General features: G+C 43.5%; 1 protein-coding gene across 7 annotated transcripts in view; it reads left to right on the forward strand.

The window, feature by feature from the left end:
* MYO5B (myosin VB) overlaps positions 1–25,801 on the forward strand; it is a 308,110-nt gene that overhangs the window by 141,475 nt on the left and 140,834 nt on the right. For all 7 annotated transcript variants that reach the window (XM_039841649.1, XM_039841646.1, XM_039841647.1 and 4 more), the window contains exon 5: positions 22,976–23,132. In XM_039841649.1, the coding sequence (XP_039697583.1) occupies positions 22,976–23,132 (157 nt within the window). The remainder of the gene's footprint in view (positions 1–22,975; positions 23,133–25,801) is intronic.

Genomic DNA, 25,801 nt, shown 5'->3' on the forward strand with positions numbered 1-25,801 from the left:
TCTGAACACAGGAACAGCTTTTAATTTCCTCTTTGGCACTCTCTCTTATTTCTAGAACGTGCCCCGAGTAGTTCCCCTTTGTCCACAGGGTTGCTCTCTTCACTGCGCTGTACCGTTGTACCTGTTCTTCCTTGGTCCCCTTGCTCTTACATGCCCTCCTGCCTGGCCCTGCCGGCCAGTACACAGCCTTCGCCCTCCCCGAGGGCTGCCACAGTGCTGAGGTCGGCAGCAATTTTCAATCCTTTATAATCCCTTAGATGATATCGTTCTTTATATTTCTACCTATCATGTTTAAAATTCTAGTTTTATCGTTTAAATTTCTGAGTATAAGGGAAGGTAATTGTGCCGTGAATGTAGCTGATGACATCCCTGTGTTAAAAGAGATTGATAGTGTGTACTGCCATCTCCTTTTAAAATCGTGAGTTTAGAAAGGAATAGGACTGGACCATTTTCTTGGTCTAACTTCTGTGACACTGCAGAGGTCATGAATGTTACTAAGAGTTGATTATCTGTGATGTGCCCAGTGTGCCTTGTGAAGTTAAATCCCAAATCAAAAATCATAGAGCTGAAAGGCTCTTCAGTTTGTTAATATTGACTCTTCATTTTACCTGGGGCGTCATAGCATGTTAGAAAGGAGAGAGCCTGCAAGCATCTGGTAGAAATTGGTTGCGCTGTAAGGATTCAGGAGACCATGTCCTGGCAACTGGTCCTTAGGGTGCCAGTGGACCATCCCCAGTACAAGTAACCCTGTCTCGCAGGTGTATTCTGCTTTTAACCTCTTTTATCATCGGGAATTTCTCCCTTACTCGGCACTCTCCTCGGTCTCCGTTAGCTTCCACCTGTGGGTCTGAGCTCTGTCCTGTGCACTGCACAGCACAGCGGTCATTCCCGGACACATGGCAGCCCTGCTCTCATGTGTCCTCTCCCCACTCTGGGCCAAACATCCTGGCCCCACAGCCAATCCTCCTTGGCGTGGTTTTCGTGGGCCTCTCCCATTGCGGTCATCCTTGGACGCCATCTGGTTGGTCTTTCTGATTTTGGTGGTCTCAATATGGTCTGCTGGGTAAGATGAAGAGTTACCACTTATACAGAATTTCTGTTAGAGGAGCCTATAAATTACATTAATTTTTGGCAGGCATTTTACATCGACATTTAATAAATTTGCAAGCTGTTAAATTTCTGTCCCTCTCCCCCCCATCCACATATGCAGAACTATTTTATTACAACTTTAATGAGATTTAATTGACTGGCAATAAACTGTACATATTTAGACTGCAGTTACACACATTAAATTGCACGTACAATTTGACAGATTTTGATGTATGTATACACCTGTGAAACCATCACCACAATCCAGATAATGAATAGTTCCTTAGCTCCCAAAAGTTTCCTTGAGTTTCTTTGAAATCCATCCCTCCATGCCAGGTAACCACTGATCTTCCTTTCACTATAAATCGTACCTCCTTTAAGATGTGTTGTCCTCATTCTGCACATGTGCAATTGATTTTCTGTGCGCTGAGCAGGAGTAACAGTTACCCATATTAAATTCTACCTTTTGTCTCCGTCTTCCATTATTTCAGCGAGCGTATCTTTTTGAATCAAGATTTTTGCATCTGATATTTTAGGTCTCCCTGGCTTGATACATGTGCAGATTGAACAAATCTGCTGCTTCTGCTCTTATACACTGAATAGGAAATGTTAATCTGGATGAGTTTTGATAACGCACTGGCAGCACTTCTTTCTCTAGGTACTAATAATTTAATCCGATAAAACTAAACATTTAGTCAGGTACTCGCCTGTATTTTTAAATCTTGTTGAGACCTGTGTGCGCTGGGTCGGTCAGATGTGCTGTCTGGGGTTCCTGCGTCTGAGGAGGCGGCCTGTGCGGACCCGGCCAGCAGCCCGGACTCACCGCTTCCTCTGCATTTTCCAAGCTGGTCGAGTTCTTTGGCTGAAGGCACCTCCATGTCCTCAGCAGGAGGATATGTGTGTGTTCACTTCCCTTCTCAAGTGTAAAAGAAAAACAGGTTCGCCTGTATGAAGCACCACGCAGAGTCCCTTGCTGGGTAGTGCCCAGTGGAGGCGAACTCTTGTGGCTGCCACTCACTGTTCTTGTTACACAGCCTTGTTCTGATGTCAGAGTCCAACTTGTCACCCCACATGAGTGTCTTTCGAAATTCAGAGTGATGGCGACGTGTGAGTAAGATTTAGTTTTTCATGGTGTCTGAAATAATTTTCGGTGAGAAAAGCTAATAAAACATGAAGCCTAGCGGGATGAAATGGCACGTCCGTTTACATCACGGTAATGTCTTTCATGCCATGTTAACCACTCTTTCTTTTTTAACTGCATATTTTTATATTTATATTCCAGAAGACAGAGTGGCTGTAAACGGTCTCACATTGTGCCTTAGTAGGAAAAGAAGACGCCGTGAAACAAGGCAGCTCGCCGTCCAAGGTCAAGACTGCCTGAGTTCTCAAAACATAGCTGTGTGACCTTGGCAACTTAAGTTAACCTCGCTTTGCACCAGTGCCTGCATCTGTAAAATGGGGATCAATACAGTGTGTAACACATAAGATAGTTAGAATAAATGAGTTGATAAATGCAAAGTGCTTAGAATGCTTTCTGGCACAGAGTAAGTGTTCAATTAAGTTTCTGATAGTAGTGACGGCGGTAGTGAAAATATTGATGAAAAATAATAGGTGATATCTTATCACTGTCATTCACAGTGTCCAAAAGAAGTGCTGGTCGGAGAATTCAGAGCTGAGTGGGATTCCCTTTATAGCTCACCCTCTAAGAGCAGGTCCGAGCGGGCAGTGGAAGGAAGGCAAGTCCATGTGACTAGGAAAGTTCTTTTGAACGTTTTTATAGGTTTATGTTTAAAATTAGAATTATAGACATTTATAGATGGTTGCCAATCTGTCTAGAGAAACCGTAGCCTCAACTGTATTATATCTAAACTGTCATATACGGAAAACCAACAAGTATCAGTTTTGCACTTTGAAATCGCATTGTTATTGGCTGAGCAGCCCCTGGAATGGTGTTAGAATGTGGACACCGCTGCCCTCACAGAGATGCCGTCGTAAGCCTACTAAGCAAAGGGAAAGTTATAGATTACACTGTAGGAACTAAATGATTATTCAGTTGTCTTATAGGCAGTTGCTCGAAAGACAGCCTGCCAGATACCACTAACTGAGCGTGTGGTGGAGGCCAAAAGCAGCTTTTCGCAGTGGTCAAAAGTGAGACTTGGTCACTTCTGTGCCTGTGGTGGTGAATCAACTGGTTAGGGCAGTGGTCTTCAAACTGCTAGGGCACATCAGGTTTTGGAATATAATTCACTGCAGTGTAGGAAGAATATAAATTTATTTTTTCACATTCTTTTAGTATTTAAAATAACGTTTTTATATCTTTTATAATGTGCACAGTATATTGGTACAGTGGCACAGAAAGTAATTTATCAATGTGTATCTTGGGGAAGCATGCTCATGGTTTTCCCTGCTGATAGCGGTGCATGTTCAAAAGAGATGACTCGTGTAGTGTTCAGGGAGTGTCTGAAGCCACAGATGAAACGTCTGTTGTCTGGTTCATGGTCCATAGAGGAGAAGCTGTCGCCCAGCCACCCGCAGTGGTTCCTGTCAGTGTGCTACAGGAGGAAGAAGGTGAGGGCCGGAGGCTGACTCGGTGCAGCGCATCCCCATCACCGGAGACATAATTAGGAGTGCATGGCCATGGTCTCTCTGTCAGTGTCATCTTTCTGGACTGGGTTAAAGAGCACTATATTTTTAGTAGCTCTTCGGTTATATTAGGACATAGGTATACAATAAGGGACATTGTTTGGCTTAAAAATAAAAAGAAGAAATCCCCGGGAAGGTTGTTTATCATGGAGTTAAAGAGAATTGAATCCAGTACAAGACTGGCTGGCCTTGCCCATGGATGGAGTCAGCAGAGGTCCCCCTAATGGCCCTGCGTTGGAATCTCTGAGGGACACTCCTTCACCCCGACTGTTTTGAATCAGAATTTCAAGGATAGAACCAAATCATCTGTATCTCTTAAAACTCTACATGTGATTCAGAAAGGAGCAAGTCTTTGGACCAGTGTTTGGCAAACTTTTGGAATAGATGAGTATGATTTCTGGGATTCAGAACTGTTGCTCCCCAAAAGAATCTGTGTCACAGGTTTTAATGGTGTCTCCAGTCTCTAAGTGCTGCTTGGTTGTTTTTGACATGTCAGCATGAATTAAGGATCTGAGAGTGGGTTTTGATCAAGGAAAGAAGTTAGAAAATTTGAAAGTGTGTTAAAAGGTAGAGGGTCCTCCAGTTTTAGTAGGTGCCTGGCCTCTTCTGCCATGATTCTCAGCGACTGCCCAGGAGAATCACGGAGAAAGTTGCAAAGTAACCGTGCCCAGGCCTCACCCCTAGAGGTTGAGTTAAACAGATGGGGCTCAGGTGTTGATACTTATTAAACACTCCCAGGTGCAGTGTGACGCAGAAAGAGAACTTTGCTGAAACCACCTGTATAACTCTGGCAATCCACCTGATCTTTGCCGACAGCGGAGCCTTGGGAAGTTCGAGAACCCTTCTGCACATGAGGAATGCTGCAGAGAGCCTGCTGGTGATGCAGAGGGTCCAGGAGAAAGCACTTTGCTTATGTCCTTTAGAGCCATAGCAGATGCATTTAAAACCGAATGCTTTTGGAGCCTGCCTGGCTCCTGCCCCCATCATAGATTAATAACGTTGGAAGCCAGAGGAGGGACACCTACAGCCAAAAGATGACAGAAATGAATTCAGTCCTCTGTATTCCCAGAACTAGAGAACGAAATGCCTCATGATCGATGACCTGCTTTAAAAAATATGTCCTTTCTGGTTAAAAGGGGAATTAACCTTCTTAGAAGAGCAATACCAAGAGTACTAGAATTATAGGATGTCTTTTTAGAAAATGTCTTGCACCTAGTAGCACCGAGAGAAAGAATGGGGAAATCTTAGCACCCCGCGACTTCTCCAATTAGTCACTCTTACTAAGAGTAGAGCTATACCCCTAACCTCGTGTTTGCTGGGAGGTTATCAAGGACTTAATATAGGCGTGTGAACTGTTTAGTCTAGCTGCATTTAGTTTAAGTGTGTAGTACCAGTCTTCATCTAGGATATTGGGAATCAATATATTCTCACTCTAGTTTGTTCTGCTCCCTCTCTGGGTCATTGAGCCCCCAAAGCTTTATTCCATACGTCATTGCCCATATTGAGCCTTCACAATTACCTGATATGTATGAACTCTAGCTCAGCGACCCAAAGCAGAGGTTTTTCTTGCCATTTGTATGAGGTTATTGCTACAATTCTGTTCGTTTTACTTACATTTGCAGAGCCCTTGTTTCGCAGAGGGCTCACGAAATGCACAGAATGACTAAGACTCCCTTATGTGAAATTGGAAGGCTTTTGAGGCCAAATCTTTAATGATAGGGGTTCCTTTCTTTTTAAAAAAAACATTTTCTATGTTGTACCTAGTTTTTCTGGAAACTTCTAGGCTCCTCAGAGGTAAGCAAATATCTGCCTCCCATCACTTACTCCCACCCCAGTTCCTGCCTCTCTTCTGGAGCAGCTGCCAAAACAGGCTGCTCTGGGGATGCTCATTTAGTCTTTTCTTCTCTACGCCGAACTCTTCCTGGTCTGACTAGCATTCTTCATGCAACAGTTCACCATTCTGAATGACTCGCTCTGAATATATTCCAGTTTTTTGAAATATCCTATGAAATGTGGCATCCATTATTAGCTAGGGATCCAGATCTAGACTGACCAGAGGAGGAGACCGTGGCTCTCTCCTTTTCTCCTGGGATATAAATCCATTAATAGAAATTTACTAATCGTTTCTCACTGTGATGAATGATAATAAGTCAATGAAAATACTCCATCACTTCTCATCTGAACCGTGGTAATGGACGTTGATCACAGTTCAGCATCGTGAGGTAGTTTGTGGATCCTGTCCAGATCACACAGCTAAAGGTCAGTGTTCCTTTTAGCAACCAAGTTTTCCTGTTCTCCAGTGCTCTTTCCTCTCTCACTGAGTTGGGCCGATGATGCAACGTTCTTACAACTAATCAAAGATGTCTTTACTGTCATGGTGCTAAATCATCAGAATGACTTTTTCATGAGATGTCGTGAAGGAACAGTGAAGGAACGCATGGATGGTGGTGGTCCTGTGGGATTATAACAGAGCTGAAAAATTCCTATCACCTAGTGCTGTTGTAGCGCAATACATCACTCATGAGTTGGTGGTGATGCTGGTGTAAACAAACCTGCTGGTCTGCCAGTCATACAGCCGTTCAGCACATACAGTTATTTACAATACATAATACTTGATAATGAAAGTAAACAACTATGTTACTAGTTTATGTATTTAGCATACTGTACTTTTTATCATTATTTTTGAGTGTACTCTTTCTAATTATTTAAAAAAAAAACCTTTCTGTAAAGTAGTATGCCTTGTTATGCTTGCAGCAGCCTCATATACCTCATATTTACTATGTCTCTTGATGGGATCTTTTTCTCTTGTGCTTGATTTAATCTCGTTTTGTACAGTATCCTGCTGTGCAGGCTTGTTGCCTAGGAGCAGTAGGCTACGTTGTGTAATCGAGGTGTGTGGTGCGCTACACCATCTAGCTTTGTGTGAGTGTCTCTATGAGGTTTTCACAACAACAAAATCATCTAGTGATGCATTCCTCAGAATATATCCCTCTCCTTCACTAAGTAGTACATGACTGTAGTTTGTGAGACCGTTTTTCAAAGAAATGGCTAGTTTAAGAGATTGGACCAGAGAACAAGTGAATTTTGGTAAGGGGGGTGGAAGGGAAGATAGTGTTTTCTAGAACAACATAGAATGGTCAGCATGAAAAGGACAGGTGTGGATCGATTCTATAACAATTTGGGAAAAAAAGCAGGAGAACAACAGAGGTTGACCCGAGCCCTGTCCAGTTTCCATCCCCTCATTTGTATTTTAATAACCCATTAGACTATCTTTTAAATTTTACAAAGGAAAATATTAAGAACTGTGACTTCTACAGTTTATTTTGTGTAGTAGGTTAGAGTTTCTGTAGTCACTACTTGATAATAGTACACTTTAAAGGTATGTTTAGGAGCTTTTCATTTTTCAAATGTCAATCAGGTCTTATTTGGGGGTCTGTTGTGTCTGTCTGATTTACTGTCTTCTCTTCCAAGTAGAGAAATGGCTCTAGAATATAACACGGTTTCACATTGTTCTTCCTTTAGACAAGTAAAGTGCAATAGTGCAAGCCGGGTGATCGCAGGGACTGTGGGACAGATCTTCATCTGAGCTGGTTGGAGACAAGTGGGCTACTTCTTTTCATTAGTTTGGGATATTGGTCTACCTCCTTCCGTTCCTCCCTCCTTTCTTCCCTGTGATCCTTTAAAACTACTTATTAAATCCATCATTTATTAGCCTGAGAGTGGTAGCTGTAATGGCTTCACACCAAAACCACTGTGTTACGGTGCCATATTCCAGTGGCAGCCCCCCTCATCTCAGAAGCAGCTGTGCGGTCCAGTGATTAAGAGCATGGATGCTGGAGCCAGCTGCCAGAGTCTGAGTCTCATGCTGCCACTTACGAGCTGGGTGACCTTGGGCAAGTTATGCAAACTCTGTTTTCTCCTCTGTAACATGGAGATGATAAGAACAGGACCTTATTCCTAGGAATGTTCTGAGAGTCAGTCGTTTGATACATGGAAAATGCCTGGCACATGGAAGGTGCTGTATGAGTTAGCTGTTATAATTTTTGTAGAGCATTTCACGATTGACGACGTTAATCCAATTCAAGCAGGACCTTCGCATTGATATTTTAAAGATTTCAGATGCTTCTTTAGACACATTTTTACAGTGGGTTTTGTAGTATACAAGGAATGAACAACTTAAGATCTTTCTCAACATATCTTTTTTTTTCTTTTTTAATCGACAATTTTTAAAAGCATTTTTAAAAATTGTCTTGATTAAAAGGTTCACAGCAAGATTGAGGAGAAGGTGTGGAGAGTTCCTATGTACTCCTGCCCCATACATACGTAGCCTGTCTCATCATCCACATCTCCCCGCCAGAGTGGTGCATTCGTTACAATTGATGAACCTACATTAACACATCATAGTCACCCAAGGTCCATAGTTCACATTAGGGTTTGTGCTCGGTGTTGTACATTCTGCGGGTTTAGACAAATGTATAAATGACATGTGTCCATCATTATGGTATCCCATAGAGTATTTTCACAACCCTAAAAGTCTTCTGTGTTTCACCTAATTATCCCTGCCCACCATCACAATCCCTGGCAACCACTGATCTTCCAACTGTCTCCATAGTTTCGCCTGTTCCAGAATGTCATATAGTTGGAATCATAAGGTATATAGCCTTTTAAAAGATTGGCTTCTTTCACTTAGTAACATGCATTTAAGTTTTCTCTATGTCTTTTCCTAGCTTGCTAGGTCATTTCTCTTTAGCGCTGAATAATATTCCATTGTCTGGTTGTACCACAGTTTATCCATTCGCCTACTCAAGGACACTTTGATTGCTTCCAAGATGTGGCAGTCACGAATACAGCTGCTGTGAACATCCTTGTGCAAATTGTTGCATGCACATAAGTTTCCAATCAACATATTTTTTAAAAGAAGCAGAAAATATACTACATGAAAATGCAAAGTTCTTTATAGCATAAGGAAGTTAGACTAAAAAGGGTATATGTATCATCAAGCAGAAACGTATGAGCAACTGAGAAAATATCTACTCTTAAAGTAGCCCATTCGAACTCCTATGTGAGGTCACCTGCAAGAAACAGAAACAAAGAGCTGCAAAAATAGTTATACTGAAATCTCCACACTGACTTCTATGTTGTGGGATGCTTGAATTTTCCAAAATTTCTATAGGCAGTATATTAAAATTTAATATTAATTAGCATTTCTAGGACTCTGGGAAGTCAAATCAGTCTAGTGACTAGGGGAATCACAGTTTTTGAAATGTTTTATTTGATAAACTTTCGAAGTAAAAGGAGAGCTGTTTGATTTGCCAGGCAAAACACTTCAGAGTTAAGGGATTTGTATTCCATTTTAGCCGCTTTAAAAAAAATCACCAAATGTAGCTTATTGAGAAATAAAATGATTGGAATTGTTTCTAAATAATATTCTATGTCTCATCTTTTGACATGTTAGAATTTGATAGGCTCTCAAAGTGAAAGGGATTTTGACTGCTTATCCTTTAAGAAAATTCACAAAGCTATTATATATAACCCAAGACAAATGAAAACATGTGTCCACACAAATCCCTGTACATAAATGTTTATAGCAGTATTATTCATAATGGCTAAAAAATAGAAACAACCCAAATGTCTATTGACTGAAAAATGGATAAACAAAATGTGGTATATCTACACAGTAGAATATTATATGTATTGTTCAGCCATAAAGAGAATGAAGTACTGACACATGCTACATGGATAAACTTGAAAAACATTATGCTAAGTGAAGGAAGCCAGTCAAAAGGTCATTATATAGCAGTGATTTCATTCATATGAAAGTCCAGAATGGGGAAGCCTCTAGGACATAGAGTAGATTAGCGAATGCCCAGGGTTGGGAGGACTGGTGGGCGATGGGAAGAGACTGATAATGGACATGAGGTTCTTTTGGAGGAGGATGAAATGTTCCAAAAGTGATTTTGATGATGGTTACACACTCTGTGAACATAATAAAGACCACTGAATTATACACTTGAAATGGATGAATTGTATGGTAAATGAATTATATTTCAGTGAAGCTGTTATCCCCCCAAAATTATAATGAAAGAGGAGAGAGTAGCAAATTTAGAGATGCTGTTTTAGAGAAGGTGGAGAGGAACTACATTTCTTGAAATTCAAAAAAATTTTTCCATTACCGTTGGCATTCAATACTAGTTTTAGTTGTGCAGCATAGTGGTTAGACGTTGATGGGACTACATTAGATGGCATCATTTGAGCCTAGACTTGATAAAGTAATGTTGAGAGAGGTAGGATCAGGGCAGGGGGCAAGGTGTGAATATAGTAAGGAAACCTGTCCAAAAAGACGTATTTTTATTTTAGTAGGTACATAGTACCTGGAAAAGAATTCGGTACCACACTCATGATAATGAATATACATATAAACCTAACTCACTGTTTAAAAGAGGGTTTCTCCAAATCATAAGCCAGCCTTTTAAATTTAAGCCTCATTAAATAAATATAAAATGAGGATTTAAAAAGAAAACAGTTTGGTCTTGGGTTCTTATAGGACTAGATGCTGGGCTAACATATATCCCGGTGGAATTGAAAGTCTGGCACAGCAAGGGCCCATCTCACTCTCAAGGCTGCACAGCCCTCTGATTTGCTTCCTTGCGTTCTGAAGGCCTTACCTGCTGCCCGACACCTCCCATCTTTGGCGCTTCCCCAATATCCCTTCTCCACCCATCAGGAAACCAGAATGCGGCTCGGCAAAATGCACAGGTTGTGGTTGCTAAGCAGGTTGATGAGGTAAGCTTCTCAGCCTGGGAACCTATGGTACTTCCAGGAGACCAGGACCAGAGGTGACTGTGGTACGAGCAAGGATCTTAATACATTCTAGGTCGGCATTTGACAAATAGAAGGTGGAGCACAAAGTGCTCATCCAGAGAGCACCTGGCAGGAAAACGTGCTGCTTCTACAGCAGGAGCCGTTTCTTCCACAGGCGGCGCTAATGATGCTCCTGTGGGAGCTGCTCACTCGTCAGTGGTTCAGAAAGAGGGAGCCTCATGAGCTCTATCGGGGGGGCTTTTGTAGATGGGATAACACCGTGTGACTTCATGCCGTCTCAAAGAAGAAAATTGGCAATCCTCAGGAAGCCAGCTAACTTCACCCTGGGCACACCTGCTGTTCCAGGCGAGCATTTCTTAAAATTTAAAATTTCTGTGGATTTTGATAAACGACACTAAAAATAGCACTAAAAACACTAAAAAAAAAAAACAAAAAACTTAACCATTTGTGATTTTTCACATCCCTCATGGGCTGAGGGGCTTCTCACAACTATTACTGGGAATAGCCTGGATTTCGGCATTTAAGATTATTAAAGGAGAGCCCAGAATGGTTTTTTAAAAAAGATTAAAACAGCAAGCAAATTCTGGTCCCGGGAATATCTGAGGATTGCTTTAATTACCTTACCCAGCCCCTCAAAGCGTGTAAATATTTAGAACCCAACATCTTTCCAAAGGAGTCGTCAATTGTCTGCATTAAAATGGTCACTCTGCTCATAGGGAGCCATTGTTGAATATTTGACCCAAAAGGAGGAAGCTTATGACAGAAGGGTTCCCCCGCCCCGCAGAGGTTTTTTTTTCCCCAGGAGAGACAAGGAAAAACTTCTCTAAGTCTTTGGTTCTGCTCTCTGGTCCCTGTCCCCTGAACCCAGCACACAGACAATTCCTATCTCTGAAATTCTGTCACTGGAAATATCTAAGTTTTGGCTAAGCTCAACCTTAGGGCTGTCGACGTTGACATCTAACAAGAACCTCTCAGATGTCCCCCTTCCCCAGAGTCACAGACTGCTGATGACATTTGCTACACATTTCAGCACACATGCTGCCCTTTGTTTTAGGTATGCTCGCTGTCCCTTTCTTGAGTGTCAGTCCCTCAAGGATGCAATTTTCATCTACTTAGAAAGTTCACAGTTTTACCCCATTTTGCCAGGTAAGTGATGAAGAAATGCCGTGTGACAGCTGAGTTCCCCTGCCATGTCCTTTCTCCTTTCCTTCATGATGCTGAGAGTTTTGTTTTGTAGGCACTCAAGTAGGGCTTGGCTTGACTTGACTTCTTGGGTTCTTGTCCACTTGATCCAGCACCTGTGCCCACAGGCATCTCGGGCTGTAACCTGTGGAAAGTACTCAGTGCCACACCCTCTGCTGGGGCTGGCATTGGAGGGACAGGGAGTAGCAGGCGCCTCTGCCAAGGAAACCCTCTCTTTGGATAAATCACTATGCTTTGTACTGGTTGTCGTGCCTGTCAAGTGGGTGAAGGAGTGCTATCCAACCTGACTCACATTGTCAGCAGAAAGATAACCCGAAATTTTAGATGCAATCATGTAGGAGGATACAATTGATGTTGTGAGTTTCGATGACCAGTGTTACTTGGGTCTCTCATTTTACTGCTCTTGGCCACTTATATTCGTACTGTATAAAAATGCATTTGAGAGAGAGCACAGGGAGGTGAGGAATCAATGGAAACTGTCTGTTAGAACCAACATCTTGTTTACTGTCTTGCCCAGCCCAAGTAATTGAAGGATCCTGTGAGTCTGTTTTTTGCCCAAGGCCGCTACTGCAGAAGTCCAGGGCTAGACATAAGTGTAGTCTTTTTATCTATTGAAATGGTTCCGTTTGCCATCTTAAAATTCCAGGTAGTGAGTACAAGTAGGGAGGATGCCTTGGCATACCATGAGGAGTGGGGCTGGCACATGTAGACATGTAGGTGGAATTCCACACATGAGGTAAATCTAAGACCGTATCAAGCCCGTGTGGGCTGAGAGCAGGGAGTAGCTTTCCTCAATTTTAGTTTTGTTCGTGTTCCTTGGAGTTGGCAACTTTTCCAGGCAGACTGATGATTGATTTGCTTTCCACTAATAGGTCTTTCCCACCCATTTAAGCAAGTTTTTCTTGTGAGGACTCAGATGTGTTTAGAGGCCCAATGGCTATAATTTATTTGTATCCCAGGATCCACAGACTTGGGACATGTACCAGAGAGACCATGAATAAGAGTGCTTTTGATAAATAACTAGAGCTGCCTTTCATTGTGCATTCATTCTGAGCCCAACAGTTATATGAATTATCCACTAGGCCATGAGGCTAGCTATGTCTTTGCATGGACACTTTCATCCTGAAACCTCTCCTGTGGTTGAATGTGTTATGTGTTTGAAGCGCCCTTGCATGTTGGAGGGGAAGAATGCTGGACTGGGTGTCCAGTCGGGGCTCTGCAACTTAGAGTGGCTTTCAACAAGTCATTCAGCTTCTTTGACTCAGTTTTCTCCAAGGGGAACATAGGGGTAGCAGCACCTACCTCCAGCTGGATTCTCGGCAAGTTTCCTTTGAGTTGGGCCTGGAAGGATAGATAGGATTTGCATATGAATTTGGGGGAAGGAGTTGGAGAGAGAATTCCACATAAAGAAAAATATAGCATTATAAAAACAGTCATGGGGATGTAAAGTACAGCAGAGGGAATATAATCAATAATATTGTAATGACTCTGTATGATGTCAGATGGGTACCAGACTTCTGGGATGATCACTTTGTAAGGTATATAAATGTCTAATCACTATGTTATACATCCAAAATTAATATCATATTGTATGTCAACTAATTGAAAAAAAAAATACAGGAAGAAAGATATAAGAAAGTATGGTTAAATGTGGAATAGCATGAATAGTTCCACTTGACCAGAACTAAGTTTTTATATTCCTTGGAGCTGGTGGCATTGCAAGGGTTTATTTTTCCCGCCTCCAGGCATTAGCAAGGCAGTAGTATGCTCTTTTTAGTGCATGTGTGTTTATGTACTAACATCCAAAGCTGACCAGTCTGCCTTGGTATTTCAACTGTGTGGGTATTAACAGTGTAAATCCAGTTAACGAGGAAACTCTGATTTCTAGGTGATTTATTATAAGCTAGATCTTGGGATTAAATGTAAAGGCTGTTATTTTCTGCAGCCAGGAGGAATAGTTAATAAAACCACAAATTCAGGACTCTGTTTAGCCTCTTAAAGCTAATCTTTTAAGTTCAGTGATACATTGTATTATGCTAGTATTGACCTTGTATATGTTACAAAGTATTTGAATTGCAGCAGGTATTAAACATATTTATGTAGTGGCCTATTTAATTAAGCCATTGAGTCTATAGTAGTGGTGAAGAAAAAAAACACCTGGACCCTATCCCCACACATTGTGATCCAGTTGGTCTGGTATGGGATCCAGCAGGGAAAGTTTTATAAGCTCCACAGGTGTTTTTAATATACAGCTGGGATTAGTGAACAAAAGATGGTTCTTTGCAGTCAGTGTTGCCAGAGACAGTGACTTGATATTGGCATCCAAGAACCCTAAACCTGCACCTATTCTCTGAATACTGGCTGTGCTTTCTCGCCCTTTGCACAGCCTGATGTCTCTGGCTGGAATGGTTTCTGGGAACAGATCATAAAGGGCCTGGAATACTCAAGATGATGACTGTATCCCATAGGCTACAATCTCTCATGCAAGGGTGCTGAGCAGGGCCTTTGAGTGTTTTAGAAATATCTTTCCAGCAGCATTGAGGAGAATGGATTCAGTAGTGGGTAAAATTGACCCATTATGATGCTGTGGTAGGATCCAGGAGAGAAAGGATGGGGGACAGGACTTGCGAGATGGATTAGAAGAAGAATCAAGGCAGTATAGTCAATTTTGCCTAATATGGAGTAAGGGAGAGTGAGGAGTCAAGGGCCATATCTAAGTTCTCCCCTTCATTGCTGTTGTGAGGTGCTGAGCCATCCACTCCTGGAGGCAGGATGAGGAGCAGGTTTGTGGGGGAGCTGGAGAGCTCCGTTCTGGACACGTAGGCTTTGGGGGGGTCTTTGTAACCTCCACGTGTAGTAGTCTGGTGGGCAGCTGGCATATGTTTAGCTCTCTGGAGAGCTCTGGGTCGTGAAGAAATATGAGTGTGGACAGCTTGTGTGTGGCAGTTACAGTCATGAGGGAAGATGTGGTCACCTTAGAGGCGACGTGGAGAAGTGAGAGAGAAGATGCGGACGTGGACCTTCAGGGATGCTCTAAACTTAAAAGATGAACGGACGAAACAATATCTTGAAAAGAAATAGTCAAAGACCTGTATCGTACTGGTAGCTTGGCAGAGAGGGAGGGTGGGCGAGAGAGAGCGAGCGCGTGAGAGTGTGCTTTAGACTGAGGTACTCAGATAATGCACCTGGCTTCAAATACCAGCTGGACGACTGGCACATTTGCTTGAATGTGTTCCTTCACTGCAAAATAGGTTCCAGGACCAAATGAGAGCTTGAAAAGGGATGTTTGTTTGGTACTCTAGGGTACACATATCATATGTGTAAATCACAATTTCTCCTCACTAATAACATCAACCAAAACAAGTCTAGAAAATATAAAATTACAGAAAACATTTGCCTCTGTTGCTCACTGCTGCCTAAACCTACAGGTTTCTGAGTTCTAAAATGTATTTTTGACGTTAGCAGGTAACTGCCGTTGAGGTGGACCGTATCACACAGCTCAGTCATAACCTGGATCTGGAATCACAAAATTACGGAGGAGCAGGAGGTCTTAGGGATTATCTCTCAGCTCCTTATTTTAATAGCCGAGAAGCTGGGGCATCCCTGTCTATGGTGAGGTGCTCCCTAAACAGTTTTTAGCCTTACCCTGCCCCTGCCTCTCTGCCAGTGAGGGATGGGCTTGCTGCATCTCCCTGAGGTTCTTTCTGCAATGCTATCACATCTGAGAGGAGAAGCCTCTCCTGGGAATGCAAGTAAGTGGAAGGGATGGATTAATTCCGCGGCTACCTGTCTCACACTGCACCTAGGTAGTTTATAAATAGGACTTTGCACTCCCAAGGCTGCTGTGAAACTGAAGTGGGAAAATGATACTTGGATATTAGTGCCAAGTACTTAGCTCCTACACTGTCAGAGCTTCAATTTCTTCTTACTGAGAAGACCCTTGGGACTCTGATGGTTAAGTATCAATTAAAGCAGTTTCCAGGGACTATTTATGACGGCCCTCCCGATGGCTTGAGCTCTGAGCTGTGCCCGAGCACACAGCCCTGTCTGGTGGAGGGGAGGGCGTGGTGGTGGGGGCCGATGGTAGGGGTGTTCAGGGATGCCTGTCCACCTCCCTCATGGCTGGAACCCAGGGCCTGGAGGACCCCCTCACACAGGTGCCCTCCCTCCAGGAGCCCAGGATGTACCTCCTCCTCCCCACTCTGAGGTCTGGCTTTCTTGTTGGCATGGCTCATAAATTCTCTTGCTTGGGGCTTTCTGGCCCGGCCTCCTCTCACGGCAGAAAGGTTCTGTAGTGCCTCCTACCTTGGGAGGAAGCCTTTAACTTTAGACTCATTGTAGTTGTGCAGCCCTGTATCCAGCCCAAATCTGCCTCACTGTAATTTTCTGGATCCCTCTCACCTAACTCAACCTCTACCCTGACTTACCTCTGTCCCTAGCCTTTCTCTTTCCTCCCCACAGGACCTAATTTTATTCCCCCAATCTGATTCTGCCCTCCACCTGACTTTACCTAATTTTCTCCACTCCAATAGGATTTTGGTATCATTTTGTATTAATATAGTTCTTTCTTTATATCCTTAAGCATTATGTTGTTTATTTTTGCTTATTTAAGATTTTAAAGATAGTGTCATATCACATACAGTATTGTCATTTTTTTAGCATTGCATCTAAGATTCATTTTAATTGTATTTTTCTAGCGTGTCTCCCATTTATTAACGCTGTCCGTGGTACTGACACAAACATTTTGGTTGAACAGAATTCTTAATTAAAAATCGTGTCCCCATTCTCTTGTGCAGTTTTGTTTAAACCATCGTAGATGATCTATGTTGTGATGATGGTGTTGAAAGTATAATTAGAGACTAGACAGACATAGACAGGCAAGAAACAGTAGATTTATGATCCCATTAGTGAACAGAATATATTCCACTGACACACCCAAATTTTCAGATGATTTGTCACCAGAGGAGGACACAATGGAGGGCCTTAGAGATGGGGACTCCTTCCTAGTGTGTCTTAGCCGGCCTTCTCCTTCCTCTTGTTTGACTGCTGCACTGTGTGGGGGGCCTCAGTGCACGTTTCCCCTCTTTATCCTCCCTCAGGAGTGCCCAGTTCAGGAAAATAGAGTCGTGCCTGTCTGAGGCATGGCACCCCTGCTCTTGGTCCCCTTCTGATGGGCAAGCATGGGAGACTGAGCATAGGGCAGAGACCACCAAGTTTGATTTTTGTGGGCACTAAATTGCACACCCCTAGAGGTGTCCAGACCCTGGACTCGGCCTGTATGGAACACCATGTGTGGCAGCCCCTGCCAGTGCTCTCCTCTTGACCTAATCCAGGTGCCGCTCTACCCACCCAAGCCCCTGCATTTGAGATTGGCCATCATGGGACTTACGGGCTCGTCGGGAAACAAAGGTGTAAGGTACACTACCAAGGAGACAAGTAAAATATAAATTATATAGTGAATGCTATGAAGGGAGGGTACGGCTTCTGCAGAAGTGATGTTTCAGCTAAGGGGGTGAGGTGTAGCCAACCAGTGCTGAGGACAACTGATTCATATCTAATCTCTTATACCGAGGCTAGATTTGTTAGGAGGGATTCAATAAGAGACGTTTTATTATACAAGAAAGAGTGTAAGAAAGTTAGAGACGTCACAGCACATCCCACAGCAAATTTGTGCAGGCACATGGAGTTTGTGCTCAGTGCCTCGCTCGCTGAGAACACTGGGCGTATCACTTGGCCTTTCTGAACTTCCGTTTTATCTTCTTTAAAATGGGAGCACTGGCACCCAGTAGTCTTATGAAACCTAAGCAAGGGATACATGGCTAAGAATTTTGTCCACCATTCGAGCATGATGTAAGTAGGTAATTAATTACATCGAAAAGCAGTGATACATGAGTTGCCATAAGGCAGAAGAAGATTGAATACCAAGAATTAAGAGTTGTGAGAGCAAAGGGGGAGAATCAGTTTGAGCTGGACTCACTTCAGGCACCTGTGAACTGCGAAGGGACAAAGAAAGAAGCCCTGTGTGGCTTGAACATGATGAACAAAGAGAAGAATGACACAAGATGAAGCCGGGAAGAGAGGTGCTGGCTCCCATAGAGCCGTGAACACAGTGGAGCTTGGCTCTGAGAAGGCAGAGGAGTACCATGGGAAGGCTTAAGGTGGGGGCAAGGTGTGATCCAATACTCATGTACAGAAAGTCACGTAAGGAGGCTGTATTACAGGAGGATGAGAGTTGAGGGCAGAAGTCTGCTGTTGTGATGCATGTCATATGATGATGGCTGGGGCTAAGAGGTACAGAGAAGAGCGCAGACTGTATCGGGAGATGAGTTCAAAAGGATGGGGAGGAATCCACATGCCTCCTAGATTTGTGGCTGGAGTTGGTGCGGGGAGGCTGGTGCTGTTTACATGGGGAAGGTGTGGGGGGCGGGGATGGAGAAGTTTGAGTGCCAGGAGCCCTGGGGATTCAAGGCTAGAGTGAGTGCCTGCACTCCATGAGCTCTTAGTTCAGTGACTAGTGTGTGGATGGACTGTGGTTGTTAGGGCACGGGGTGTCAAGTGGGAGGATGGAGGTGCCACCTGTGTTTGAGGGTGGGGCACCTGGCCTTGCCCACACCAAGATGGTTGCTCTGAAGCTCTTCTGGGGCTTCTCTTAGTCTGGGGACACCTAGAGTAGTGTCTCCCTGAGGGTTCTGTGTACCTATTGTTTATTGGGAGGCCATGCTGACAAATTATTCTCCACAGGAAACCCAAGCAAGACAACACTTCAGGGGGATTTCTCAAAACAAAGTTTAAGCGGGGTCTCTTTGGCTGATCAGCAGGGCTCTCCTTCTGTGGAGTGACCTCAGGAGCCTTGATAGCCATCTGCTCCACTCCCCTCCCCACGCAGCCCCACCAGGAAGCGGGGAGGGGAGATTGGTGGACCTCGTTCAAGGAGCTTAAAATGCTACAGTGGGTTGGTGGGAAATTTTTGCTGGTTTAGGTGGTTTAGCAGCAATTAGATCCTGCCTCTAAGGTGTCACGGATGGGGGTCCAGTGTGAACTGGGGAAGCTATGCACGTACGTGTCGGCCGTTGGTGATTTACCTGGAAGGTGGAGGATGGCTGGGTTCTTTACCTCAGAATCCTGTGCTCTCGCCTGAGGCATAGGCCTTTCAGGGACTTTTCCTGTTTGGAATAATGTGTACCTTCCTGACAGACAGTAGCCTGCCCCTGAATAACGCTGAGTGTATAATTTCTTGACCATGATGTTCCTTTTGCTAAATAAAGAGAATTTCACTGGGCTCAGGAGAAAAGGATTTATTGAAAAGCAGATTGACCCAAGTTACCAGCTAAGTTGTGTCTATAATTGGGCTGAATGGATGGAGGCACACATGGGCTGTATTTTTGAAGGACATTGGGTAGAATTTTGTGTTTATAAATTATCTCCCTCACAAGCAGCTCTAAGTGACCATAATTTGAAACTGCTGTCAGTGTAATTTGCAATGTGATAATGTATTAAAAGTGGCCCAGAGAGAATGATGTGGGACTTCAGAATATGGAGAAAGAAGGGCCTGCTGGGCTGCCTGGATCAGGGGTGTGGATGGAGTGGACTTGGGATGTGGGCAGGACTCCAGTGGAAACGTGTCTGTTGGTAATTTCAGGCAGAGGGAAAACTATAAATGGCAGTGGTGAGGAAGTGTGTAGTTTCACAGACTGACGAGTCGTCCAGTTTGGCTGAACTGCAATACCATCATCTTACATGAAGTGCAGAGGTCATCTCATATAATGTTGCAGCAAATCTGTAAAATGGGAGGTAAGATGGTTAAGGCTTACAGAGAGCTTACTGATGGCAGAACTCAACTCAGGCCCTACTCTGAGACTCAAAAGCCCATTGTTCTTTTCAAAGCACAATAGTTTGCTCCCACTTATTAAGGGTTTTAGTGTTAGGGATATGCATTGTGGAGGATTTTGAATGCTCAAGTAAGGAGTTTGGATTGGATTCTATAGGCAATGAGTAGTTAACTCTTTTCGAGTGGGGAAAACATAATTAGAACTATGCTTTAGACATTTAATCTGGAAGGAGTGTTAAGATGAATTAGAGACCTAGGTACCTAAGTCAGGGCGACCACTTAAAAGAGCATAGTGGGCGATCAAAGTCATAAGATACCGGATTGAGATAAACTGGGGGTCAAATAAGTTAATGGCTTTGTCCAAAGTCAGATATAGTTAATCAGTAGTACAATCACAGTTCCAATGTAAGTTTGTTTTTTGTTGCCCATATTCTGGTTTCCAATTTTCTAATTGAGTTGAGAGCGAAGTTAATATGTGCAGTACAAGGTGACAGTGCTGTTGCACAGCATCCCTTAAGGCCAAGTCACAGGCTGTTATGAAGTCGTGTATATATGCCTAATGGGCACTTAGCCCTGTAATGGACTAGGAATGGGAGCAGGTAGTAGATACAGAAGTCCAATGGAGCTAAATAAAAATCATCAATTTAAAAAAGTATTCCAAATTGTTCTAAGTTAGGGAAGTTGTTAAAAGGTACTTGTTGGTCTAAGAAGATGTGAGTTTACCTGACTTTAGCCTGCTTGTCAGCATCAGATCTAGTAGCCATCCGTTTAGGCAGGAGTTAGCACGAGTGGCCATTACCCAGACGTCCTCATGCCCAAAGTCTTGAACGTAAAGATTTTTAAACTTGAGGGTGTTTATAAGCCCTGATATTATCTTGGTCATGCACATGCATTTTAATAACAACAAAATTTGCCTCTGCATCCTGCCGATTTTTTTGTTTGTTTGCTTCCCTACCTTGATTCCTTCTTTGGAGTTCCTGACACTTTGTTGTCACATAAACCAGTCCCCCTTTTTGAATTCCTGGCCACTTACCCTTAGGATAGCCTCCTTGTTCCTCAAACTTTTCCGCCTGTTGGATGGGTCATTATCTTTCCCGAGCCATTCTTTCCTGGAAAAGAGGGGATTGCTCGATCTCTAAGTCATTTTTCCCAGTGATGCACAGGGCAATTCCGATCTTAACACTGCAAGTGAAAAGTGACAGGTATCACTGATTTGTGCCTTCTTATTTATGTCAAATGTAATATGTTATCTGGGTCTTCTCGAAGTTCAGTTTCCTGGGTGTGCTGTGTTGTTCCTGGGAGCTTGGCGGCACTCACTCACCCCCTCTGGTCTGATTCATCTTCTCTTGGCATCATACGTTGCTCCCAAGGATACTTCCTAAGTTCTTTAGATAGTAACTCTCCCTTCTGCATGGTTCTCTGCTGAAGCCTAAGGCTCAGACATCATGTGTTCATCCACTTATTTTAGGTTAAACCTACAGACTTTAGGCAAATCTCCAAACTTTGGGTGTGGCCCCTGCGACCCAGGTCTCCTCCTTGCAGTTTCAGGGAGTCTTCAAGGTGGCATCAAACTGGAGTCTGTTTCAGAGGGTCTGACACTCAGCCTGGTAGACTCTTAATGGCCTTGGATGGTCGCGCTTCTGAGCAGTTCTCTAAGGAGTCGATTATGAAAGTGTTGAAAGGAGAGATGGCACCCGTCATGATCCCCAGGGCCCAGTGGATGTCACATAAAATTAAAAAAAATGAGAATGAGAGATGTAAGCATCCACAGGTTTCTTTAGAGGCCACCTTTCAATGTAAAGATTTCACAGGAATGAAGCAAAAAGAGACGCTATGATGACAACAATGATATCCTAGGACCACAAGGGTCTCAGGAAGCTGCTGCTTTCCACCCTCCAAATACTTAGTAGGGTTCTATATCCATTTTCAAGTAATTGGTTATATAGCCAATTTGAAAAATAAGTTTTTTCATTTTCATCTTTTCAGCAGTATCTACCAGCCACTTGTACTCACTCAGGTCCCTCCCCTTGATGACAGTTTGTGTGAGCTGAGACCACGCAGCTCTTTGCTGACCTTGAAGAGCAGCTGAATGTTAAGGTTTCTTCAGCTCAGGTGCCACACCTGAGCCTTCCCTGGTGCTCCCAGCCCCAGTCCAGTTCTTTCTGTCTTTCTAGTTAACCTCTAGTTGACATCAAGATCATTGTACTTTTTCAGCTTCTTGGCTGTTGGCCCAGATCAGAAGCAGGGCTAACATTCATTCGTTCACTTATGCCTATAAGCTGTAGCCTACGTGTTTTAATAATTAGTAAGGTGGGGCAGGCAGAGGTAGCCCATGGTAGCTTCTCTGTCCATTCTTCTACAGCCTGCTCTGCCCAGGTAGCCATAGGAGCTGGTGCTAACAGTATTGGGCTGGTGCTGGGAGACCTGTGTTCTTAACCTACCTTCACACTTCTCTGTTTCCTCATCTGGAAAAGGGGAGATTGCTTGATCCCTCAGTTGCTTATACTCCAACAGTGTATATTGAGTATATATTTTGTGCCAGGCACTAGAGATTGAAAGCAAAATGCTTGTCTCCTGGCAGTGGATTTGTGAACTGGAGGTAGATGGCTGAGTATAACCCTCACCAGCAGTTTATTTCCCAAACCTGCTTGAACATCCATCTTCCTTGGAGACCTATTAAACTGTTTTTTCCATTATTTGTCTGTCTTCCTGGTATCTGTTTTAAAGGGATAAATATAGATCTGATGTAGAATATCTTCTCTCTGCCTTCCATTTAGTCAGACTGAAATCTTTCTTATTGCAACTGATAGCTGTTTTATCTTTTTTTTTTTTTTCTGGGAAACTTGAAGCAAGATCAGCCTAGGAGTCAATGGCTGCCCTCTGTGATACATATATGTGAGCAAAAATGTTCAAAACTGCTGGCATGCTAGGCTTAAATACAAGAGAAGAAAAGATCCTCATTCTTGAAAAAAAATATATCTTATACAGTGGCACAAAGTAGAACTAAAGGTGGGAATATAGACCTGAAAGGTTATATATGTAAACTCTCAGAAGGGATTGACATATGTATGGTAATGATCTAGGGGGTACTGCATCCAGAGAGAACTTAGCAGAGTGACCGGTGGCTGCGTCCTCGTCCTGTGGGTCATAAAGAATATATGCCATTTGTGTGCCAAGCACTTTTGAGAACTCCTTTCTTTTTCTTGCTTTTTCAGATCTCATGCAGGCATGTGGGGGTTGGGGGAGGACTATTTGTATGCTATCCCTCACATTGATCCCTAAAAAGGGAGCGATACTCCTGTTTGGGCTCAGGCCCTCGTCAGCCAAGTCTCTGGAAGGCAGCAAAGCCTTTCCACAGCCAGCGACTGACCAGAGCCTTTTCTCTTCCAGAGACGAGAAGAACCAGTCCATCATAGTCAGCGGGGAGTCTGGAGCCGGCAAGACTGTGTCAGCCAAGTATGCCATGCGCTATTTTGCCACGGTTGGTGGCTCAGCCAGTGACACCAACATCGAAGAGAAGGTCCTGGCGTCCAGTCCCATCATGGAGGTAAAGCCTTCCAAACACCCGAGGCCTTCCTGGTTGGAGTCCATTCCACTGGCAGCAAGGCTGCTGGGTGTCCAGCCTTGCATGGCTGATCACAAGAATCCTTGAAAGCATCTCACGTGGTTGACCTTCATGTCATTCCCTGAAAGCCCATTGTCTGCCATTGAGGAAAAAATTACGAAGATGCCTCTAGGACTGTAGATGGGAAATAATCTAACCTGGTAGCAACCTCCAGGTCCCCAGTATCAGATGGCGTGTCCTCTTCATGTTTTCCTGTCCTTTGACTCTGCTGAATGCCGTAGAGGTGGCCCTTCCCCATCTACTGCCACCTCTGCTGCCGTTTCCCTCCCTGCTACTATCATGCGTCATCAAATCCATCAAATCCACCAAAACCATTCGATGCTCAAAGGCCCACTGAACCAGGAGGGCAATTCTCATGGGAGTGGGGAAGCTTAGGTAGAAGATTTCTTCCCCCCCAACCCCAAAACAAATTTGTACATTTTATCTTTGGAGGGTGTGTGTGTGGAGTGAGGGTGGGGGGTTGGTGGGGAAGTAGAACCAAAGGCTGTGTGATAACATGGAGTCTGTTGAAGATCCTGTGACGGCATGAGCTGGCCAGGGCAGGTCCTGTCTGTATCTTCACACTCTCCCCATCACTCTCTGGGCCCGGTAGGCTCAGAGCAGTCAGTGCAGGTGCAGGGCCAGCGATTTCCTAAAACTTGGACCTTAACTAATCATGTTTTAGAGTCAGAACTCTTTTTTATCTCTTTATAAGAACTGACTGGCCACACAGTTCCTGGGCCAGCTTCGATTTCCTGCCTTTGAAGCTGAGGCTCGTCATTATTGTCTGAGTTGCAGTCTGGTAGGATTCTACCTTATGCCAGCCCTGGGTAGCCCCTTTGTTTTAATAAGAAGAAATTCAGTTAAGACCAACAGCTGCCAAAATAGCATCAGATTTCTCTGCAGTGCCTTGAGCCCCATTGATTGAGACACAAGTCACCAAAGTGGTTGGTCTTTCAGATTATTTTGTAGCTGGGGAGAACAAGAACCTGCCTGGACCCTCCTAGGTTCTCTCTCTCTCCTTCTTCCATTATCAAGTGCAGGAGTAATTCTGAGTCTCAATTCGTAGGAGTTCGTTGATTATCCAGGCAAAATCTCCTGCCGACAAAGTTGCATTATTGGGAGAAATTTCATTCTCCACTGAGTCACAGGACACAATGGGTTCATTAAGAGTTTAACGAAAGCAGTTTTAAGTATCTGTTCTTATATGAAATGGTTACTGCAGTTGAAAGCATTTTTACAAACAGATAAAAACAAAAAGAAAAACGATTCTGTTACAGTGGTCCTTAAACTTGCCCTGCATCAGAATCACCTGAGGGCTTGTTTAAGGCGATGGCTGGGCCCCACCCCCAGAGTTTCTGCTTCAGAAGGTCTGGGGAGGGTCCCACAGATTTACATTGTTCACAAGTTCCTAGGTGATGCTGATTCCGCTGGTCTGGGTACCACACTTGAAGAACCACTGACCTATTAAAGTAAGAAAGACTCACTGGACAATATGGAAGAATGAGGAAATAATCTCCCCAGTCCTACTGCCTGCTGATAATCATTCAACGTTTTGGTCCGCTGAGTAGTTTAGAATGAGCCTTGTCTCCATATCATTAAACTTTATATGAACTGTCTTACTGTGCAACATTTGTTAATAGATGGTTTTACCATAACTTGTTTCATTTAACTATTGTCAGACATTTAATTGATCGGCCATTTGCTCACAGCATTGATTCTCAGCTCTGAGGCAGGGGCCTGGCCATGGCCTACCAATTTGGAAAGTAATGATTATGGACTGTGGCCTGGGCCTCCCCCTTGGACCATCGACTGCACCTAAATTGAGGCAGCTTTGAAAGTACCATTAGCATCATGTTTCATCTCAAATGGGAGTGAAACCAGGCTTTCAGCCTCTCCTTTGCCTCCGAATTTCAAAATTCAGTTCATCTTTAGGCAGTAAGATTTCAAAGACACAGAGTGCCTCTTCGTTTGGAAATAGAGTAAATAGTTACTCTGGGCAAAACAGAGAAGGGAATAAACCTGTTTGATCTCCGATGATGGAACAAAGTTGTTAGTCAAGATGAGAATTTACTGAAGGCAGAGTACTACGTTATTAAACACGTATAAGACCCAAGGTGAATGATTTTTAAAATTGTATTTTATTGTGACAAAATATACATAAAATTTGTCAGTTTAATCATTTTAAGTATACAGTCGAGTGTCATTAAGTGCATTCACAATGCTGTGCAACCATCACCACTATCTATCTCCAAGACTTTTTCATCTTCCCAAACAGGAATTCTGTGCCCATCGAACACTAATTCTCTTCTCCCTGCCCCCAGCCCCTGGTAACTTCTGTTCTTCTTTCTGTCTCTATGAATTTGCTTTTTCTAGGTACCTCATACGAGTGGAGTCATACAATATTTGTCCTTTTCTGTCTGGCTTATTTCACTTAGCACATTTTTAAAGTTTATCTGTGTTATAGAATGTATCCTTTTTATGGCCGGGTAATAATTTATTGTGAGGATATACCGTATTTGATTTCTTTGTTCCTCTGTTAATGGACACTTGGATTGTTTCCACTTTTTGGCTACTGTGGATGATGTTACCGTGACCATTGGTATACAGTA

The sequence above is a fragment of the Pteropus medius genome, unplaced genomic scaffold (assembly GCF_902729225.1).
Source record: "Pteropus medius unplaced genomic scaffold, Ma_sr-lr_union100, whole genome shotgun sequence".
Lineage (NCBI taxonomy): Eukaryota > Metazoa > Chordata > Mammalia > Chiroptera > Pteropodidae > Pteropus > Pteropus medius.